General features: G+C 36.6%; 1 protein-coding gene across 5 annotated transcripts in view; it reads left to right on the forward strand.

Moving 5' to 3' along the window:
* Nucleotides 1-22,858: 22,858 nt before the first annotated feature.
* bmal1b (basic helix-loop-helix ARNT like 1b) overlaps nucleotides 22,859-23,144 on the forward strand; it is a 29,566-nt gene continuing 29,280 nt past the window's right edge. For 4 of the 5 annotated variants that reach the window (XM_051899223.1, XM_051899224.1, XM_051899226.1 and 1 more), the window contains exon 1: nucleotides 22,907-22,995. In XM_051899223.1, the coding sequence (XP_051755183.1) occupies nucleotides 22,973-22,995 (23 nt within the window). In that variant the 5' untranslated portion in view covers nucleotides 22,907-22,972. Of the gene's footprint in view, nucleotides 22,996-23,144 lie in introns of all 5 variants that reach the window. The other variant, XM_051899228.1, reaches the window with a different exon arrangement.

Below are 23,144 nucleotides of genomic sequence, written 5' to 3' on the forward strand. Positions count from 1 at the left end.
CACAATGTTACTCTTTTTTACTGTTTGTTTGATCAATGAGCATAAGAGATATGAGCATAAAAGACTTCAAGAAACGCACAAAAAACATAAAATGAATCTTAATTATATATGTGTATATATATATATATATATATATATATGCTGAATAAGCCATCAGAATGGCAATAAAGGTGTTTACATGGAGTTTACATGGAGTTTCTTTACCAAATAAACACAGTTTAAAGCATTTTCATTACCTAACACATTACCAACTTATTGAGCATAGTCTGTCTGTGTAAAACTTGTAAGCATTCTCAGATCAATCTACAGTTTGGGAGACAAAACACATGCATGCAGTTAAGGGCAAAGGTCAATCCCACAAGATCAGATGCACAGCAGACCCTATAGTCTCAGAGATGTGAGAGTTTTGTGCATATTTACCACAGGGACTCAAGAAGTCTGACAGTGCAAACAAATGCCACACACCTAATGCACTATTCTTTCAGAGAATATGGGCGGCGGGGGGCTGAACATGACATGCATGTCACATCCTCTGTATGACCTCACAGCAGTGGCGTCTTCAAAATCCACAGACTGCTGTGAAAGACTCCAGCAATGTGGTCCTGGAGGGAGGGAGGGACGTGGATGGTGGTACAAGCGCCACACACTTCAGCTAAGATGTTTTCTCATGGCCCTAAAACGGCTCTCAAAAGGGAAGCCTTTATGCTGGTGAGCCAGAGCTGGCTCTGCCATCTGTAAATACTATTTTGTATGCCTTTGTCAACAAAGAAGCCAGTCCATCTGTGGGAAGCAGTATGACATGATTTACCTCTTTTGTTACTCTGAGGACGTGGTGGGTTAAGTCAGGCGTGGGAATTCCTCATTGAGCGGGCTTTCCTTCGGATTTGAAATGGTTGGAATAATATGGGAACCTCAGTGAGCGCTCAGATTTATTGTAGCACTGCAGGAGTATGAGCAATTATGATTACATTTACAATTATATTGTTGGCAGATGCATTCTTAACAAATAATTTGAAAGAAAAATCACATAAAACATGCAACCTTGAATGTCATTTATTGAACTGATTTACTGAAATTGTGCTTTATCTATGTGATTACCTGAGCAGAAACCAACGGCATGTTTACTTTTGAGCTTTTAGGTGTAAGGTGGGGTTTCCTAATCTTTGACATGGCTTTCAATAGGTCAAAAGCGTGAGTTTTCAGCTCACTGAGCAAAGCTCTATATATTTAGACAAGTGGTGGTAACCAAACACCTACGGAAGTTTGTTTCCGCCATGAAATAAAACAATTTAAAAGATAACTGACTTTTTATCTCGCAATTCTGATTTTTTTTCTTTTCAAAATTGTGTGATATAAACTCACAACTGCGAGAAATAAAGTCAGAATTGTGGGATATAAATGTGCAATTCTGACTTTTTTCTCGCAATTGCGAGTTTATATCTCGTAATTCTGACTTTTTTTCTCAGAAATGTGTGATATAAACTCGCAATTCTTTTATAAAATCAGAATTTCTCACAATTCTGAGAAAAAAAGTAAGAATTGCACATTTATATCTCGCAATTCTGACTTTATAACACGCAGTTGCAACTTTATATCAGGCAATTCTGACTTCATAACTCGCAAGTGCGAGTTTATATCATGCATTTCTGAGAAAAAAGTCAGAATTATAAGATACAAATTCGTAATTATCTTTTAAATTGTTTTATTCCAAGGTGGAAACAAACTTCTGTAAACATCTGTACAACAAATGAGTGGTACAATTTTTTTTATTTGAATACCTCTGGTCCCATGAACCGGTCTTTTATGAAGCATATAATCACCAGGTGTGCTTTTTAGCAGATGATTTAGTCATCATTAGTGCCCTGTGGGACGGTCAAATGTCAAAGGTTGGAAATGGTCTCGAGGTCAAGCATGTCTTCAGGAAGGTAAATCTAAGTTCACTCTTTACTTTTTAGCTTTAACTCTAAACAACGAACACAAAGAACCATTGATCATAGCGACCTAAGAACAAAGCTGAAAGCCATGCTGAAAATGTGAAGTATTTTTGAACTAATTACAGTTTAGCTACTGTGTTTTATGATGTAGTCAGTGTGAAATTCCCTTTGTCTTGAGGAAATGTGCAGGATGTCAGTGTAGTGACTTTACATTTGTGTGTTGGACACTGAAAGGATAGTTTGTATAGGCATTTGTTCAAATACAGAAACAGATTGATTTTTAATAAAATGATTTCTAATTCTATTTCTGCTACTATTCAAATAACTTATATGCTTATATTGTATTGTTTTATCCTTTAAATCTCCAAATAAGAAAATCAAATGAATAAATATGCTATTTGTAGCATTTTGAAATCTATGATAATTAAAAAATGTAAAGTTTTTTTTTATTTTTCATTTTTACTCATATTATGAATGCCCAGTCCATCATGACCAACAATTTTGCCCCTAATATATATATATATATATATATATATATAGGGCCCAAGCATCAAAGTGTGTAGGCACTTATTCAATCTGTTAGTGTTCTTCTTCTTCTTCTTCTTCCTCTTCTTCTTCTTCTGCCATGGAAGTCTATGGCATCATATAGAACCATCTGTGGGAAAGTTATGAAATTTGGCACACAGATAGAGGAAAGTCTGAAGTGTTACCATAGTCTCTTACTCAAACCTTCTAGCGCCACCAACTGTCCGAATTTTTTTCTCCTATGCCTTGGCTCAAGATAATTCAAATGCACACTATGACATAATTTTCTGTCTTGAAAATTTTTTCTGCCATTTTGAATTTTACGAAAAGCCTACTTTTTCGAACTCCACCTAAACAGTTACTCCGATATTTCACGCAAATCGGCTCAGATCATCTTCAGACCATGTGATGAAGAGTTATGGAGTTCAAGTTGATTCGTCAAACTGTTCTCGAATAACGGCTATTTTTGCTTATAACTTCTGAACAGTTTTACCAAAAATAGATTTGGGCCGGCATGCTGAACAATGTATAATTTTAGGCGTCTCCTTTTAGAATTTATTTGTAAATGCTATAATTTGTGAACGCATTGGAGTAACATTACAAAACAACTTGGTATGTGTCCTCGGCATGAGGCCTTGAAGTTACTCAAAAAGTTTGCCACCTTCGCAAAGGGTTCGCCATAGTCGTTCAAACTTTTTGTCTGCCATTTTGACTTTTTCAAACTCCTCCTAGACCGTTGGTCTGATTTTTACCAAATTAGAGTCAGATAATTTTCAGACCATGCCAAACTTTGTGCGCTTTAGACCACAGCAAAAACACTGACCACACCACATCAATTTGGTCACAGCACCGCCTATTGTTCAAAAGTGATAAGCAATTAAATTATATTATTACAAGATTTTTCAGCCATTTTGACTCAAATCATCTAAAATGTCTTTAATTACTCATTGTTGCAGTTGGTTTGATGCTCCCAGCCATGCTTGAATAACTCATCATGCCTTTTTTTGTGCTCGGCCCCTTAATTGCTGCTTGCAGCTATATTCTATAAGTGTACTTGTTTTTAAGGAGGTAACAGTGCTAGTGAAGAGCAAGCCTGTTCAAAACAAAGAAACATAATGTGATTTGTCATGTGTAATTTCCAGTCGAGAAGTAATTACCTGAAAATATTACTTACAGTAATTGTGTGTGTTTATAATACAAAAAATACTAGACAACTTCAGAAAGAAAAAGGAGTCAAACCTTTTATTTTATTTTAAAAGTCTAAAATGTCTTTACAATACACATAATGCTTTTAAACTCAATATATAATTTTAAATGTGTTGGAAATGTTTATTAATTCTCCTGTGAAGCACGGTTGTCCAATGTTAGGCATCGTTAGCAGACAAATTAGTTTAATTTCTAAACACACATTGTGAACACAATTGTATAAGCAGGAATTATCCTGAATACTACATTTAAAAATCCTTGACAAAACCTCTCTGTCCATGTCTATCTGCCCGTGGATCATTGTTTTGGCTTGTTTTTGATCAGTGTGTTCTGCATCAGCTACAGGTATGTTTCCTCAAGAGTTATGCTTGGATAAACTGATAATGGCATTGTGAGAAATCTTCCTTGTGGTTGTTTTGCCCTGAATAAAATATAAATATGACATCTTGTGTTTTGGCTTGTCTTTTTTAAAAATTTGTGGCTATGGTTGAATGTTCTTTGTTTTTATGTCATATTTCTCTTGTTGGTATGTGCATTTTTATATGAGGCTGAGATTGTAGGTGAGATTGTTGACTCAGACAGAAAAGGATGAATTATGGGATAAAATAAGCATCAGAGGAAAATTTTGCCTCATAAACAGTTTAAAAAGTCGTTAAATCCCAAGTAGTCCATATATAATGTTGTGTCGCTCTGAACATCACAATCCAAACTGCTGTTAGTATCCTTCAAAGTGTGCAGGTACTTCAATTAATGTCATAATTCATCAATTAGAGACTTGACAAAGTGCAGCTCTGAGTTTATTAGCATACTTCATTATATATCCCATGTGTGGGAACTTGCCGTTGGCTGTCTTCTGCCTTAAAAGCACTTTCAGTGTTTATACCTCCTTGTTTGCTATGACATATGATGCCTGTAGGAGAAAGGTTAAATGGGGAAATCATTCACAACTGAAAAAGACTGAAAAAGAAACAAGTATACATTTCCAACGGTTTATTAACAATTGCATAATTCCTGTAGGCTACCTCAAGGGTCATTTTGGTCATTTAACAAATCCACGTGGAAGAGTTCTGTTTAATCTTTTCCTGCTTGATGTGCAGTCACATTGTTTGCTAAAAGAATTTGTCCTACAAAAATGGTGACATTTAATACAAACCTATTGTGATCGGAAACAAACTTACTGCCATGAGCTGATAAAGCATGGGACTGCAGCAATTGTTTGGATGTGAGATACTATGGGACGGGCCCCAGGGACTATCCATTCGCTTTTATGGAGGCACAGATAATTCAAGGAGTTCCAGCAACACCCAGAAATTCTCATGTTGTTCTTTTACAACTGACACCGAAATCATGCGAGGACTCCTCTGAGTGCATGATAAGAAATAGGCTATAGGCAGAGATAATTGCTCCTATACGCTCACCTGTAAAAGCTGGTCTTCTTTCAGACAGAGGGTGTGGTAGTGAATCTAATCTGTCCTTGTAAGCATGTCTAGCATTATCTCATCTTCAAATTGTCTTAAGCATTATCTTGTACCTGACATTATCTCATCAAAGATGAGATAGATATAATGATGTTTACATCAGTAAATACATTTCCCAGAAATTTCTTTGCGAAATCTTGAGATGACCTTGTGTTGATTTGTAAATGTCGCTGCTTTGTGTTGTGGTTGCATGAAAACGTCCTCTCTTTTGCACTGTGGAGAGAATTTTAGCATTAAGTATCACTTCAAGTATCAGAAATCACCATATTCACTACTATGGTATAGTATTATATCTATGGATCCACAGAATATTGAGGATATGAGGAATGCATATTCACTATTTACTAGACTTTTGCCTCAATAAACTCTTAATTTATTGCTTATTAAAGGGTTAGTTCACCCAAAAATGAAAAATTCTGTAATTAATTACTCACCCTCATGTCGTTCCACACCCGTAAGAACTTCGTTCATCTTCAGAACACAATTTAAGATATTTTGATGAAATCCGATGGCTCAGTGAGGCCTACATTGCCAGCAAGATAATTAACACTTTCAATGCCCAGAAAGCTACTAAAGACATGTTTAAAACAGTTAATGTGACTACAGTGGTTCAACCTTAATGTTATCAAGAGACGAGAATACTTTTTGTGTGCCAAAAAATAAAATAATGACTTTATGACAATATCTAGTGATGGGCAATTTCAAAACACTGCTTCATGAAGCTTTACGAATCTTTTGTTTTGAATCAGGGATTCGGAGTGCCAAAGTCACGTGATTTCAGTAAACAAGGCTTCGTTATGTGTTTCGAAATTTCTTTGGCAGTTTGATACACGCTCGAACCACTGATTCGAAACAAAAGATTCGTAAAGCTTCGAAACTTCATGAAGCAGTGTTTTGAAATCACCCATCTGTCATAAAGTCGTTATTTTGTTTTTTTGGCGCACAAAAAGTATTTTCTTCATAACATTAAGGTTGAACCACTGTAGTCACATGAACTGTTTTAAACATCTTTAGTAGCTTTCTGGGCATTGAAAGTGTTAATTATCTTGCTGTCAAAGCAGGCCTCACTGAGCCATCAGATTTAATCAAAAAATATCTTAATTTGCATTCTGAAGATGAACGAAGGTCTTACGGATGTGGAACGACATGAGGGTGAGTAATTAATGACAGAATTTTCATTTTTGGGTGAGCTAACCCTTTAACAGTTAGGTTAACCCTTTAACAGTACTACCTTTAACAGTAAAGTAGTTGTCGTAGCGTTTAAGTTCAGGTATGGGGTAGGATTAAGGGATGTAGGATAAGTTCATGTAGAATAAGGCATTAATATGTGCTTTATAAGTACTAATAAACAGCCAATATGCAAGCTAATAAGCAACTAGTTAAAAGTGAGAATTGTTCCCCATACTAAAGTCTTACAGAATATTCTAAAGGCCCGTTCACACCAAGAACGATAACTATATTAGCGTCCACAACAGGAGACGATAGTGTTCTGTTTATTCTAACTTAAAGGATTAGTTCACTATCAAATGAAAATTACCCCATGATTTACTCACCCTCAAGCCAGGTGTGTATGACTTTCTTCTTTCTGATGAACACAATCAGAGTTATATTAATAAATATCCTGACTCATCCAAGCTGTATAATGGCAGTGAATGAGATCAACGAGTATGAGCTGAAGAAAGTGCCTCCATCCACATCCATCCATCATAAACGTACTCAACATGGCTTCAGAGGGTTAATAAAGGCCTTCTGAAGCGAAGCGAAGCATTTGTATAAAAAATATCCTTATTTAACAAGTTATGAAGTAAAATATCTAGCTTCTGCCAGACCGTCTTCTGTATCCTACTTACAAAAAAGAAAACGGAAGTGGCGTCACGTCAGTTAAGCTTTTTTTGTAAGTTGAATACGGAAGCCGTAGGACGTAGTGTAAGCATTTTGAACTGCAAGAGTTTTACACTTTCTTCGTAAGTTGAATATTGAAGGCGGCCTGGCGGAAGCTAGATATTTTACTTCATAACTTGTTAAATATGGATGACGTGTGAAGTACATTTATAATGGATGTGGATGTGGATGGAAGCACTTTCTTCAGCTCATACTCGTTGGTATCGCTCACTATCATTATAAAGCTCAGATGTGTAAGGATATATATTAATATATCTCAGATTGTGTTCATCAGAAAGAAGAAAGTCATACACACCTAGGATGGCTTGAGGGTGAGTAAATCTTGGGGTAATTTTTATTTGAAAGTGAACTAATCCTTTAAGCGCACGCTTGTCTGTCACTTTTAATGCTCAAGTTCTTTACAGCAGGATGGATTCTGATTGGCTGTTAATGTTTTTTATCATTTGTCAGCTGGATGAAATTGTTCTGAAAGTGATTCCAACGATATTGTTTCTCTATGCTGTTATCATTAAAGCTGTGGTGTGAACTCCGATATTCTTTAATATTGATAAAGATTTTTAGAACTATATCTCTTTATCGATATCTTTATAGGCCTAGTTATCGTCCTTGGTGTGAATGGACCTTTTAAAGTCTTGTTTAATGATTTATTTCAATATTCTTTTTTGTATAATGAACATTATTAGTTGCTGATTTAGTTTAATTTAATATTTTACTCAATATTACTTTTTGTTTACATTTTTGTTTTATTTTAATTTGTATTATTATTTTTTTTTTTAATGATGTATATTGATGCTTTAGAAATATTGTGTGTAAATGAAATAAAAAATGCATTAATAATATGAACTATTTTAAATAATTTCTTTGTATTTTTAAATCTTTTATTTTATTCTATTTTATTTTATGATGTATTTTACAGCGGCATGTAACCATGCTTGTAAATGTGTTTGCAGGCTCTTTTACAACTATTATTGAGTAAGGTTAAGCTTAATATGAGGGCACGGTCTCCAGAACTCCTTCAGACACACATCTGTGGACACAGACAAAACACCCACACTGAGCAACTTCCGAAACATGTTCATACCTGGCATTCCTCTCTGTTCCCATGTCAGCACATGATTTGCTGACATTTCCAGAATGAGAACCGGGTCACCGGGGGTCACCGAGAGGATTATTCCAATTCAACACAAGCTTGGCAAAATAAAGGTTGAACTCATTATTCGACGGCAGGCTTCGAACTTACATTTATCTTTCAGACCAGGGGAAATCAACCAGCTGCCATCAGTTTGACAGATTTGATCAGTAAGTGCTATATCCATACACAGGTTATTGATGGTTCCATGAACCTTTCACATCCATGGAAACTTCCATTGCACAAAAGGTGCAGAAAAAGTTATTTGGATGATGTTAAGAAAATAAGGTTTTTCAGGGAACCCAAAATAGTCCTTCTATAGTATCGCTGCAAAAACCCCTTTTTGGAGCCTTTGTTTTTAAGAGTGACCCATGTCATGTATTTATTTCAATATAAAGCCATTTCTTCTCAGTTTTATCCTATTTGACACAATGGAACTTATTTAGATTGCTGAGGAACACATGGGTAGATCATGCAGAGGCTTTGCAATGTGTCAAGTGTCATTTACAAAGAAAAAGTCAAAGATTTTGTTATCTTACTTAACCCTGATCATAGGCACCCCCTAATAATAATAATTAGACACTTAAAATAAAATAATTCAATAAATACCTATTTACAATAAGCACTCAATTCAAATAACTATTAAATAGTCAAATAATGAGAACTGTCTGACTAAAATCAGCTTGAAAATGCTATCTCGTGAAACAAAGATGGATGTGTAGTTTCTTTACAATTTAAATGTGTTTCATCAGTCAATCGTGAAAGTCTGGTGGATGAACGATTTTGGCAACATTAAATCCAGGAGAGATGAGAATTCTAGAGAAAGAGCTCGTAGAGATTGGCGAGTGCACAGGACAAAGTTTGAGCGCGCACGTTATATCTGAGCGAGAGCAGAGACATGTGGCCACGGTATATTTGAGAGCGTGTGTCCGGTTTTGTGTGAGAGTGAAAGAGGTTGAGAGTGAGATATTCATGCTCGCGCATTACATGGATGCGCTCTCGTGTTACAATAATGCCCTCTCGACATTTGTCATTAAAATAAATTCAAATGAACTATAAAGTGAAAATAGCATATTTTCTTAGCGATAGATGCCATTTACACTAAGTGCAAATAGCAATATATTCTATTTACACTAAGTGACAATAGCAGCATTTTCTTAGTGATATGCTATTTACACTAGGTGAAAATAGCGACAGATTCTATTTACACCATGTAAAAGTATCAGTTCTTTGCAATAAGAATAGTAAATAGTAATTAGAAATAAATAGTAATTAAAAAATCAGAAATAAATAGAAATTAAATGCTATCTATACTTTATATTGGCAGATACTATTTGCACCTCAGTATTTTTGTACATTAACAGGATGCAATAATATCATATAGTGTAAATGATTATATTTATTAAAATTATTAAATGGATGCTGCATTATTGGGAGAATAAAAACCCTCCCGAGTCCCTACACCTTCCCCTAATCCTACCCAGTAAACACTTTTAATATTATTAAACACTCATTTGCAGTTTATTTTCACTTTTAGAACATTATTTTCATTTTTATTGAAAATAAATGCTAGCTTGGCAAAAGGCAGATTCGAACCCGCGTCAAATGCGTTTTTTAAGCTTAACTCTCTACTGCTGCACCACTGACGATATCAAATATTCTGCATCTTTTTTAATACTTAAGTGTCCCAAACAGACATTGGTGGGCGGAGCTGGTGTAAATAGCGTTTGCCAACAAGGGATGCTATTTGCACTTAGTGTAAACAGACACTCCGTTTTTGATTGGTTAAAATGAATGGAGAATATCTTGTGTTTTTCCGTGGGTGCTCGAGCCCATATCCTGACTACCTGAAATCTAGAGGACAGTGTATAAGGATTGCTCAGCACAAATGCCTGCCTTTCTGTGCCCTAAATGTTTCTTTTATCACATACTATGGATTCAGTTTAAGTGTATGACAGTTTAATACCAAAATAGAACAGCTTTGTGAGGAGAAGTGTTATTTTTGATTACTATTATAGGCCTAATATTATTTTCTACCACCTAGCTATCAAACCAGAGCACTCTAGCAATCACTTACTCTAGCAATATCGTAGCAACCACCCATAAAATACACAGTAACATGCTAAAAACCAGTCAAAACACCTTAGCACCTGAATAGAAATGCCCTGGCAGAACACTCTTCAGAAGATGTTAACATCTCTGTGGGCTGTGATGATGAATTACCTTGTTAATGTTAACACATAAACCAAGGGGCTTAATACTGCTCCTGAAACCAATCATTTCTCACAATGAGCATTGTTTGTTTTGACTGGGGCCCATCCCTGTTGTGACTTGCAACTTGACTTGCCCATCCCCGGCTCTTGACTCTACTGTTGCCTTTCTTGGGATGGAGGCAAGCTCAGGATGACAGGATGAAAAGTAGTGACTGGAGTAACTCACTTAGGCATTGACTCACATGAGGGGAGATCTTCTCACAGACATTATGTTCAGGCAGAATTTTTCTTTTTGACAACCTGCAAAGGATAATGCATTTTAAGAGATCTCTAATTAGCCTCAGGTAAGAATCTGTTAAGCCAATAAATACTGAATACATAATCCCTGAGATAGGAAAATGTTAGTAACAATGGCATAGGAAATTTTGACTGCATGGCAGTCATTAATATGGCTTGTTCAGGCAGGAATTATTATTTGAACAAATCCTTAACCCCAAGTATTAAACTTTGGTTTGAACCTCATCTATGGGAGTAAAGGAGAGGTGTGCTAAATTACTTTTCTAAATGGCTGAGCTAAAATGAGGATTGGCCCTTTAATGGGGCAGTAAGCATCGGCATAGACACATACCCCAAACCCCCAGAACAACTTTCTATTAGTCAAAGAATCCTGAAAAAAAAAAAAAAAAAATCGGATCGGATCGGATCGGAAAATGGATCTCGGTTTCCACAAAAATATTAAGCAGCAAAAAACTCTTTTCAACACTGATAATAATAAGATCTCATATGTACAGTATATGATATGTTAGTTAATTAACCCCTCAGTAAAGCACTTCAGTGTCCTTTCAGTGTTCAGCTTCAGATCACAGCTCAAGCGAATCCTTGACATTACTGATTATGATTGTGTTTTGTTAAACAACAACAACAAAAACTTTCAAGGGATTGTCCACCCAACAATTAAAATTTGCTCTTAATTTACTCACCCTCAGGCCATCCAAGATGTAGGTGGCTTTTAAATTATTGCCCATGGCTCCTGAAGATACATTGAGGTCTTATAAAGCAAAACGATCAGTCTGTGCAAGAAACTCAGCATTATTTACAACATTATTACCTGTAATCCACAGCCTCGGCAAACGGTCCTCCAGTCTGGAGTGCGAGCTTCCTGACGCGTTATATTGTATGCCCGGGAGCTCAAACGTGAGAATCTGTGAAAAGCCAATCTTCCCGATTAAGATCTCACATTAGGGGCTTTCGCACCGGGTAGTTCTAGGAACTTAGTTTTAGGAACTACCCACCAGGGTGGTTCCCCGAGAATTAATAGTTCCCTTAGGGCCGTTTTCCTGGTTGCATTCGCACCACCAGTAGGAACTCTGAAGTGACGTAACCCGCGCTTGTTGTTGTGACTTTTATTTTGACAGCGCCAGAGCCTGTGCACACAGCACTCCTATTCTCCCATAGTTAATGATCTGTTTAACAGTCCTGTCTAATACATTATTAGATAGAACTCTTATACAAAGAAAGTAGATGGTTTATGAAAAAGTATTTGTGTTTGCCGTGTGGTTGATGCTCAATGTCGCTAGCTGAGCAGAAGTACATAATCATGTTTTGCTTGGTCGAAAGTTGCATTGGATTTTCTCCTTAGCGTAAAGGTTGAGAGCTCCATCTATCACTGTTTAATTACAGGTAATAATGTTGTAAATAATGTTCAGTTTCTTGCACAGACTGATCATCTCACTTCATAAGACCTCAGTGTATTGTCAGGAGCCACAGGTATGTTTTTTTGACCCTCAAAGTGATGGCACCCATTGACTTGCATTTTACGAATCACCAAGGACCACAGTTTCAGCTAAAAATCTTCTTTACTGTTCTACTGAAGAAGAAAAAAAGACACCTACATCTTGGATGGCCTGAGGGTGAGTAAATTAACAGTAAATTAATTTTTGGGTGAACTATCCCTTTCAACAATCCTTGTCTGTTGCTTTTTATTCAAGTGTGCGCATGGAATGAGTTCAATATCAAATTTGTCATTCACTTCTTTTGTTCTGATGAATTTTAGTCCCCTGTAATGTTTCCCTCCATGGGAAACACAAGCTGCCATTTTACAAAGGTGGAAATCTACCGTGTTGGAGACTGTGCTGTCCCACACTGTGAATGGGGTCAAAGTCCACAGCAGGGCCCCACGGGCCCGGTACACCTGTCATTACTTTCATACAGCAACGTCTAATGAGGTGGAGCCCAGCATAATTCCTAAGGACACTTTGCAGTGTCTCCACAGTGGGCCTCTGATCTTTCTGCTCTCAGAAACAAAGCGTTCGGAAAGCCTCCTGCCTCCGGCTCTAAGGGCCCCGTAACAGTCACTGATTCGGGTGAAGTGTACTTGAGCAGGTCAGCCCATTGCCATTGCTGATTGGCCCCCTGTAGGACTCTGATGGTTTGGGAAGGGTGTTCATGAAAAGCAGCCCTCTTCAGTGCCCGGCTGTATTAGTGACACAGCAGCGGGTTAGCAACACGACACGGAAAAGTGACACATTCCACAAATTAGCAAAGGCTATTATATTGTCTGGAATGGACTGATGTTACTTGACAAGGAAGGGGAACAAAATTGCATTAAATATGAGTGACTAACTACAAGAGAAAATGCATTTTTTATACTCAGAGACCTATTTATGCTGCAGAAACATACATACAAAAAACATGAACTGCTGTAAATTGCTAAGATACGGAATATGTTATCTGTTTCAGATGCAGAAAAGTTAGTTCATGCTTTCATGACGTCTAGACTAGATTACTGTAATGCATTACTAGCTGGTTGTCCTGCTTCCTCAATAAACAAGCTACAATTGGTACAAAATGCAGCTGCTAGAGTTCTTACCAGGTCAAGAAAATATGATCATATAACACCAATTTTATCATCTCTTCACTGGTTACCTATTAAGTTCCGTATCGATTATAAAGTACTGCTAATGACCTATAAGGCTCTAAATGGTTTAGCTCCTGTGTACTTAACCGATCTTTTATCGCCCTACAATCCTTCACGCTCTTTAAGATCACAAAACTCTGGACTTCTGGTTGTACCTAGGATAGCTAAGTCCTCTAAAGGAGGGAGAGCGTTTTCACATTTGGCTCCTAAACTCTGGAATAGCCTTCCTGATAATGTTCGGGGCTCAGACTCGCTCACCCAGTTTAAATCTAGATTAAAGACACATCTCTTCAGCCAAGCATTCACATAATCCATCTCATATCAGATCAATTGCACATGACTATCTTTGCTTAATGTTATGAACAGCAGCTATGCTAATTATTCTCCATTTGCTTTTCTGTTTTACCTCGGGACGCCCGTCCCGAGGTGACTAGAGAGTACATCAGTTTCAGTTTGGATCCAGCCTCTTAAGAAGACCTCAAATGACTAAAACTTTGGAAGAGACGGCGCCAACTCCTGCGATGACTTCAGAAGATGCAACATCTGGATCAACACGCACATTCACATTCCCTAAATCCTAATTATTGTTAATATGTAATTCATTTTTCCAGGAGCTCTTTGCTTCTACCTCCAATTACATTGCTAACAGTGATTGTATGTTAATCGCCTAAATTATTACATTATTAGCTAACTGCAGTCTCCAAATTGTAATGTTGACAGCATTCTCTGTAAAGCTGCTTTGAAACGATATGTATCGTGAAAAGCGCTATACAAATAAATGTGAATTGAATTGAATTGAACTGTAAAATGATTGCAGTATTATTAAAATGAAAAGTGCAGTTTTATGTACAGTAAAGTATTGCAGTGAAAATGCTTTAAACCTATAGCAATTAAGTGTTACACTGCAGTGCAGCTGCAGTTTAGTAAGGAGTCGCTAAGGGAAAACATGAAGATGGAAAAAAATATGAATTGATAGGACAAATTATACTTAAGTGTATATGCATTCTCTCACAAAACTATTGCATTCCAACCAACAAACTTAGTGTTCGCTTGCAAAACATTTGCATTTTCTCGCAAAACCATATTGCGTTTTATATAGTTTTTCCTCCAAGCCCATATTATTTAATGCAAGGTTTTTCGGAGGAATGCAAAAAAAAAAAAAAAAAAAAAAAAAAAAAATTGTGAGAAAATGCAAAAGCATTGACGTATTTTACCACTTATCTTATTTTAATTTTTTTCCGTCACCATGTCCGTTTAGGGGCTCCGTAGTTTAGTGTATTATAACTGAAATTCAGCTAAGAGTGTTGGTTTTAAAGGGGACCTATAATGCCCCTTTTACAAGATGTAATATAAGTCTCTGGTGTCTCCAGAATGTGTCTGTGAAGTTTCAGCTCAAAATACCCCACAGATCATTTATTATAGCTTGTCATTTGCGAAATGCAAATGAGCTGCTGCTCCTGGCCCGCTTTCCAAAAGAGGCGGAGCTTTAACAGCTCACGCTTCGGTTGCTCAACAACAACAAAACTGGAGAATCTCACGCAGCCAAAATGAGGATTGTCAGTAACGGTGTTCAGCCCGCAGTCGGACACTGATGGAGAGACTCAGGAAAAAGTTAAAACTTTTAGAATGAAACTGGACGTTTCAGAATGGTTAGTGGATAAATTTATGTAGTTGCTGTGGAGTTGTTTCAACTCATCGACTAGCGTGTGCCGTCATGTTAATCTTTTGTGCAAATCCAGTGTTGAATTGACCCTCGTTTGTGAAGCAGTCCGGTGAAAAATGACAGTATGACAACAACACTCTACTACAACAACTCTTCCTCTTCTCTAAAGCAGCCCAACATGATATTCAGGTATTTTCAATGTATTCAGGTATCTAACTTATGAGCAAAAAAAAATTCATTTGGGCCACTTTTGCCTGCAGTCTGAACATAGCCAAATACCGTGCCACAATGTCCAGCAAGCTTGCCAGTGGTAATTCAGTTTAGAGATGTAGTATCAGATTAAATTTTACACTGCCACGCATATGAACTCTACAACACTGAACTCAAATCATACTGTTTTTTTCTACAGGGTTGATGGTAGGGAAATAATTACTTGGTAACCATTTCAGATGGCATGCATGTGACTCTCTCATTACTGCCTAGAGACACACTCATTATCAAAAAACCAATGGGGAATTTCTCAGAGAGGACCCTCGAGATTCCAGCTGACCTCACTGATTCACGGATGAGAACAGAGAAGGAACTTGCATGGAGAACTCAACCGCTTCATCTGGAGTACCAACTACCTTATGCTCATGGGAAAGTTGGTATAAAAGAGGCATAAAATAGCTTAAGCACAACCCACAGCACCAAATGTTTCTCTCTCTCTCTCTCTCTCTCTCTCTCTCTCTCTCTCTCTCTCTCTCTCTGTGTGTGTGTGTGTGTGTGTGTGTGTGTGTGTGTGTGTGTGTGTGAGAGACACCCAGTTTTGCCTCATTGTTTCTTTTTCTCAGAGCTAGTTTCTCAAAGCTGGTTCTCAGCTAGTTTCTGCTTTGTTTGAAATGCGCCGGTAGAAACACTTTATGCATGTATCTCCTAACAAGGTCACAGAATGTGATACTGTTCTTCCTCCAAAGCAGAAATGATATTGGTCTCAGTAATTCCTTTTATATCCCAATTTGTAAGGACTGTGTTTCTTCTGAAGTGGGGTTGAAAATTAAGATGTCATGAGCTCCGTTCCATTATATGCTGATTACATACGGCAATAATAAACCTTCATCCATACATACTTATGCAATACAGGATGTGCAACGTGCTTTTGTTAAACAAATACAGTACCTGTGGGGAGATGACAAGGAAGTGTCAAAATCAACCTCCAAGGAAAATGCTATAATATAATATTTTTTTGAAAAAGAGCATACTTGAGTATGGTGTGTCTTCAGGATATTAGACGACTGATATGTGAGATGGATGGATGGATGGATGGATGGATGGATAGAAGTGTCAGACAGACAGATAGATATACAGACAGATAGATAGATAGATAGATAGATAGATAGATAGATAGATAGATATGGATAGATAGATAGATAGATAGATAGATAGATAGATAGATAGGTGGATGGATGGACGGATGGATGGATGGATGTGTCCTTAAAAGGTGATAGATAGATAGATAGATAGATAGATAGATAGATAGATAGATAGATAGATAGATAGATAGATAGATAGATAGATAGATGGATGGAAGTGTCCTTAAAAGGTGATAGATAGATAGATAGATAGATAGATAGATAGATAGATAGATAGATAGATAGATAGATAGATACTTTTTATCTTCATTTTGTGAAATGTTTTGTTTGCGCTGTCAATAAATAAAATAAAATGTTCTTGAGTCATATCAGGAAGGCTTTCTCTGTGAAAAGCTTATTCACCAAGGCTGGGATGTTTGCCATCCAGAGTACATTCCTCTGGCTCATTCCTCATCCACTTGTCTGCATGTTTGTTTGTCTGCATCAAAGTTCTGTCAGCGGTGGCCTTTGACTCTCCTGAAGAAGCATTTACACAAGAAATCTTGACATATTAGCCAACAATTGCTTTGTTTCATTGCTGTTTAGCAACTCTGCGTTTTACCGTTCGCATGTGACGTGTGAACCATTTGAACTTCATGTGTTTGTCATGTCACACATTTTTCAGGAAAAAGTGTTTATTTAAACACAGCTCTGCTAGTGGATATCCTCCCTCTCTTTAAGCCGTCTTCATGCCTCACAATAAAGGCTGTGTTTGCTCACCAATCACTTTTCTTTTCTGTCCCTTGAAAAGGAGCTGTCACCAACCCATCACACGCCGCGCCAAGCAAACATCGCCGCACAGAATGGCCAGAAAGTGACTGAAACAAGAGAGCCATTTCAAACGTTTTCCTTCAGCCGTGACACTGCTGTTTAAAGCAGAGCAACATTTTTGTTTGTGTAATCTTGACAGGTTTTCAGAAGACTGCAAAAGGCTTTGTACAGGTTGCAGTTGGTACAGTATGTCAGTGTTGTTTTTGTCTTACCCTGATTCACTATGGTAAGCCTATTATAAGCGTTTAGATTTGAAATGTTGTAAAAGTGATAATCTACTATGCCTTCTGTCATCTGATTGATAGTTTATACTTTTTAGCAGGTAAAAGCCTTTTAGTATCATTCTAAAAACATCCCCCTTCAGATCGTTGCACGTGTGTCTTTCTTTGCCGCATGTGAAATCTTTTGATTCAAGTAATATTTCAAGGTAAACTTTAGAAAAAAAATTGTGTTAAAATGTGAGTATCAAATATGATCCATCAGGCTTTTGAGGAATGTTTATTATTTTCATCTCTAAATGATCATCGTATATGCATTATATTTTTTGCCTCTCACAATAAAAACTACAGAGCTTTGGTCAAAAATCTGAGCATTTAAATATATATATATTAATACATGGTATTGAGAGATATAGAGTGACAACTGATATTTTGTGTGCGCTATACTGTTATAAAGATCTCATTGATTTACATTACAGCTATCAGAATTTCATCTTCATATTTTACCATATAAATATTAGCAGCTGCACCAAATTGCAATGCATTTTTGCTCAGTTTGGGCCTCTGAACAAAACTAAAGCCGTGTTTCCACCGCAGGAACTTTCCCCAGGAACTAGGGACTTGGTGTGTTTCTAAATGAAGTTCCGGGTAAAAAAATCCCACTCAGAAAGTCCCTGCTCACGAGGTAGTACTTTTTCAAAGTTCAGGAACTTTTGGGGGTGGGGCTTGGGCGCTGAACATGCTGATTGGTTGACTCCACAGCATTTTATTTCAACCACCATTTTTAAAAGTCTGTTGCGGTGCGTGCAGTAAGAGTTGTTTGCTATTTGAATGGAGTTTAAAAAATACGACAGATGGACCGACGACGAGGTTCAGGCTTTATTAAGCTTATATGCAGAGGACGAAATCCAGTAGGAACTGGAAAGTCATGTGCAGTCCAACGTCACCGGACTATCTTCACGGTATTTTAGAAGGATTGGTTCACTTCTGAATTAAAATTTCCTGATAACTTACTCACCCCAGTGTCATCCAAGATGTTCATGTCTTTATTTCTTCAGTCGAAAAGAAACTAAGGTTTTTGAGGAAACCATTCCAGGATTTTAATGTAATAACGTTGGAAAGGTCATGCATGATGTAGGCGAAAGTACCGATCCTGTGTCTACAAAGCGAACGTGCAAAGACTAAGACAAACGGCCTTTACAAAAAAAATGGCATAACAACGATGTCGGACAATTTTGAAGTTGGAAGAGAAAATGAGATGCAGTTTTTTGCCCTACTTCCGCCTATGTCACGCATGACCTTTCTAATGTGATGCATGGCGGATCGCAGAGCAGTGCAAGACGAGCATTTGTGGTTAGAAAGTATATAAATGTTTATTTTCTTTTAAAATATGACCAATGGTTTCTCTAGATAAGACCCTTATTCCTCGTCTGGGGTCATGTAGAGCTCTTTGAAGCTGCACTGAAACTGACATTTGGACCTTCAACCCGTTGAACCCCAGTGAAGTCCACTATATGGAGAAAAATCCTGGAATGTTTTCCTCAAAAACCTTCATTTCTTTTTGACTGAAGAAGAAGGACATGAACATCTTGGATGACATGTGGGTGAGTAAATGATCAGGAAATTTGAATTCTGAGGTGAACTAAACCTTTTAGACCGCGATGGAAATGCAGACAGCAACAGGTCTGGGGGAAAAATTACTGGGAAAAAAGTTCCTGAGACAAATTGTTCCGGGTAATTTTGGTGAAAAGCGGCTTTAGGTGTTTTTCTTTTCATCCTTGAGTATGAGCTCGATATTCTTCGATATCATATTAAATGAGCCATAAAAGCCTAAATATGAGTCAATTTTTTTAGATTTTGTATGAAGATTAAATAAACTGTTCCATTTCAAAAAATAGATTTTTTTCAGACTTTTATTTCATATGTCAGTTGCCTTGCATAAATTGCTTAGACTAGTCTTACAAGTTAGACTGGTCATTAGTTTTTCAGGTTTGTTACATAAAATCGTAGATTGGTCTAATTTAAATCTGAAAAGTAGGACTGATGATTATCCCTTAACTGAGTTCTTAAGGAACAGTCTTAACATAGTGACTATGTTTATGCAACTGGCTTTACAGTGTCTTAACAACCAGTCTGACCAGCTAGCAGTTAGCCAAGAAGTAATCAGTTTTGGAAATATTATTAAAAAATATATAATATATTATGCATGTAAAAAAAGAGAGAAAAAAAAAAAAAAAGTTATGACCGGTCTAAAAGAAAACCAAAATCCAAAAAACAATAGATGACTAACTTCTAAGACTACTCTAATCATTTTATGTACCTGGCCCCTGCAGGAGGCAACAGTTTATTTACATAGCCTATTGAATGTTCACTGGGAATACAGAAATCCCAAGAGAATTCTGCCATCCTAATGGACTAATGGATCAGTCTGCCCTCTAAATACATTTGAAATGTCCCACAGGCTATTTTCCATCCTTTAGGGTCAGACTAAAACACAGTTGAACAGAGCCCATTTGCACTACAGCATCTTGCCATTTATATTACTGCAACATGAATGAAACGAAACATGAAATGAATCTGCAGCAGTCAGGTGGTACAAGAGCTCTGCAAGTTGTTAACGTTCATATTTATTGTAATGTTATGTGCTTTGAGACATGAGGTAATTTAACACGCTTTGCAGACTCTGCTGTGTGTTCGTGTGTTTTACAGGAGGCGTGGCTTTGGAGGGAAGGCGGGATCTCATGCTTTCAGAGCTAGCTTGCTATTGCTAGCCTCTCTGAAATTGCCTACCCTACCTTTAATAACTTAAAGAATGGAGGAATTAGTTAATTTTCTATGCTTTCATTTCACTACTTAGATTTAGCTTTAAAATTGTAAAGCACAAACCAATCAGATGCATTTACACTTTTTTTGTTGCCCACGTTTTCTTTGAGTCTTCACAGTATCCATGAACAGATGTTTATGCGTCATAGTGGGTGATATACAGTATGTGTACAGTTACACTGTGTAAATAAGACGGCACTAATCCGATTGGAAGTCAGTTTAACCCTTGTGCGGTGTTGAAAACCCTATCACACTCGTGGTGTTCCCAGTCAAAAATGACCGGCCTGCAAAAAATTGCTTATAAATCTCTCGTTATGTTACCTTATCACCAAATATTGGATTCAATCTTTTTGTCAGATTGTTTTCTTTCATTTAGAACAGGTTTTGTGTTTATTTTTTGGAACTGATTGATCATAGGCCTTATTTATCTGAGCTTATGTACCTCAGTTTGAGTGAAAAAAGTGTTTTTTGTGGATAATTTTGTCAATTTTGTACAAAATATGAAAGTTTTGCACTGTTTATTACACTGGTGTGCTTTAATGTTTAAGCAGGAAATGTGTTTTGAAATGGTTTTATTTTGTTTTTATTAATTACAAAATGGCACAAAATCACACTTGTGGTGTTCCCGGTCAAAAATGACCGGCCTGCAGAAAAATAACTTATAAATCACTTGTTACGCTATTTTATTACCAAATATTGGATTCAATCTTTTTGTCAACTTCTTTTCTTTCATTTAAGACAGGTTTTGTATTTATTTTTTAAACTGATTGATCGTAGGCCTCATTGATCTGAGCTTCACTGATTTGAGGATAAAGTTCATCATCTCTGTACAAAAGAAAGTCTGTAATACTCAAAATAGTTTGTTTATGTACATGAACGTGTGTGTATGCACGGATGCACGAGTATGCATGTATCCACACACACGCACAGGTCTGAGGCCTTTATTTTTCCAAGCCCACATGTATATATGTGAACATGAACATGATGAACACGCTCCTGAACACTAATTTTTTCTCTGATTTTCGGCTCCCCAATTCATTTTCAATGGGCGGTCATTTTTGACCAATATAAGCTCAGATCAATGAGGCCTACGATCAATCAGTTTCAAAAATAAATACAAAACCTGTCCTAATTTAAAGAAAACAAGTTGACAAAAAGATTGAATCCAATTTTGGTGATAAAATAGCATAACAAGTGATTTATAGGCTATTTTTGTAGGCCGGAACGCCACAAGTGTGACTTTATGCCTTTTTGTAATAAATAAAAACCAAAAATAAAAACATTTCAACACACATTTCCTGCTTAAACACTAGTATGATAAACAATGCATTTTTTTTTTAATAGTTTTTGTAAAATTGATCCAAAATTATCCACAAAAAACACTTTTTTCACTCAAAAACTGAGGTGCCAACTCTGAGATAAATGAGGCCTACGATTAATCAGATGCAAAAAGAAATACAAAACCTGTCCTGAATGAAAGAAAACAAGTTGACAAAAAGATTGAATCCAAAATTTGGTGATAATATAGCATAATGAGAGATTTATAAGCAATTTTGTAAGCCGGAACACCACAAGTGTGTCAAGGTTAAAAAAAAAGTATGAAAATTATAAAATAAAAATAATAATTTGAGAAGTAGTTATACCATGTGTGAACAAAGTCATGAAGTTTCAGTCCAATGCAATAACATTAACTAGTATTTTCGGGAAAAAGAAAATCTTCTCCGGGTCAAAATGACCCAAACACCACATGAGGATGAACGGTTATTGAGAAGCTTTGTATCTGTTGACATCTCTGTGGATTTCTTTATTTGCACAGTCAACCAGCTTCTTCAGAAAAAATGACTACACTACAAAGATTCTGCTCTGAGTAAAAGAAGGTTATGTCCTTTAAGTCAAACTAATAATTACATACAAAATGGCGGTAAATTCCTGCATATTTTTAGCTACAAAAATACCCTAAATTCAATCTGAATTACTAGTACTACAACTGAAACCTGTGGCACCAAATGCCACTGTTATGTTTTGGCGCTCTCCAGTGGTTAACATGTGTAAGTGATCGTTTTTGTTTAATTTATCCCGTTTATATTTAATTCATCGTTTTTGTTCAATTTATGTTTTTTTAATTTTTATATAAATTTATCAAAATGTTCATATTAGTTAATCAGCAACAAACAAATCGCTGGGGACAAACCAGAAGACGAGAACTACTAGGAATAAATAGTCTAATAAATGTCTATAAATAGTCTAAATGCATAAATATTATACATATATTTAATAAATAAATAAATTTGGATGTTGTTGATATGTTAAGAAACAAATACTGATAGCAAAAGTTATTGCCAGCGTTATTCAAGTCACTTCAAACATGAGGGACAAAAACAAATAAAGCCATTTTTGTGGAATGACCTAAATGTAAACTGTAAAAAACGCATACCTGACCCTAATAGTCCTTAGTGTTTGATTAACATAATTACTAATAATTAGCCTAACCCACACAAACAACGTAGCATTGTTTTCGGAATCCGCCACTAGCCCTTTGTTTACGGTTGTTGTAAAGCTGCAATATTTTGGAATGTTTTGAACACCTATTGGCTACGCTCTTTCCCCGTGTTTTCTCATTGGCTGTTAGATGCATCAATCGTTTTCTGATTGGACAAAGGGGTCAGCGCTTTATCTGCACTGAAATGTCATTGGCTCAATAAGTAGGTTAGTGGCCCGCTAGTTATTAGATTGAGAGGAAAGTAGGTCATAGCGAATGTATGCAGATACTGCCCAGCGCCGTCCATATTCGCTTCATCATACATGTGCTTTTCTGCCTTTTTCATGTAAGTAAGACTTGTTTGATCTCTAAACGTGCTGAACTGTGCTGTATGTTGTTTACATGTAAATACGACTGTACAGCTTGATAATTCATTCGCTACAGTCACCGCGAGCTGCATTAAAGTTTCATAACCTCGACTGGATTTTGAGCAGT

The sequence above is a fragment of the Ctenopharyngodon idella genome, chromosome 7 (assembly GCF_019924925.1).
Source record: "Ctenopharyngodon idella isolate HZGC_01 chromosome 7, HZGC01, whole genome shotgun sequence".
Classification (NCBI taxonomy): Eukaryota; Metazoa; Chordata; class Actinopteri; order Cypriniformes; family Xenocyprididae; genus Ctenopharyngodon; species Ctenopharyngodon idella.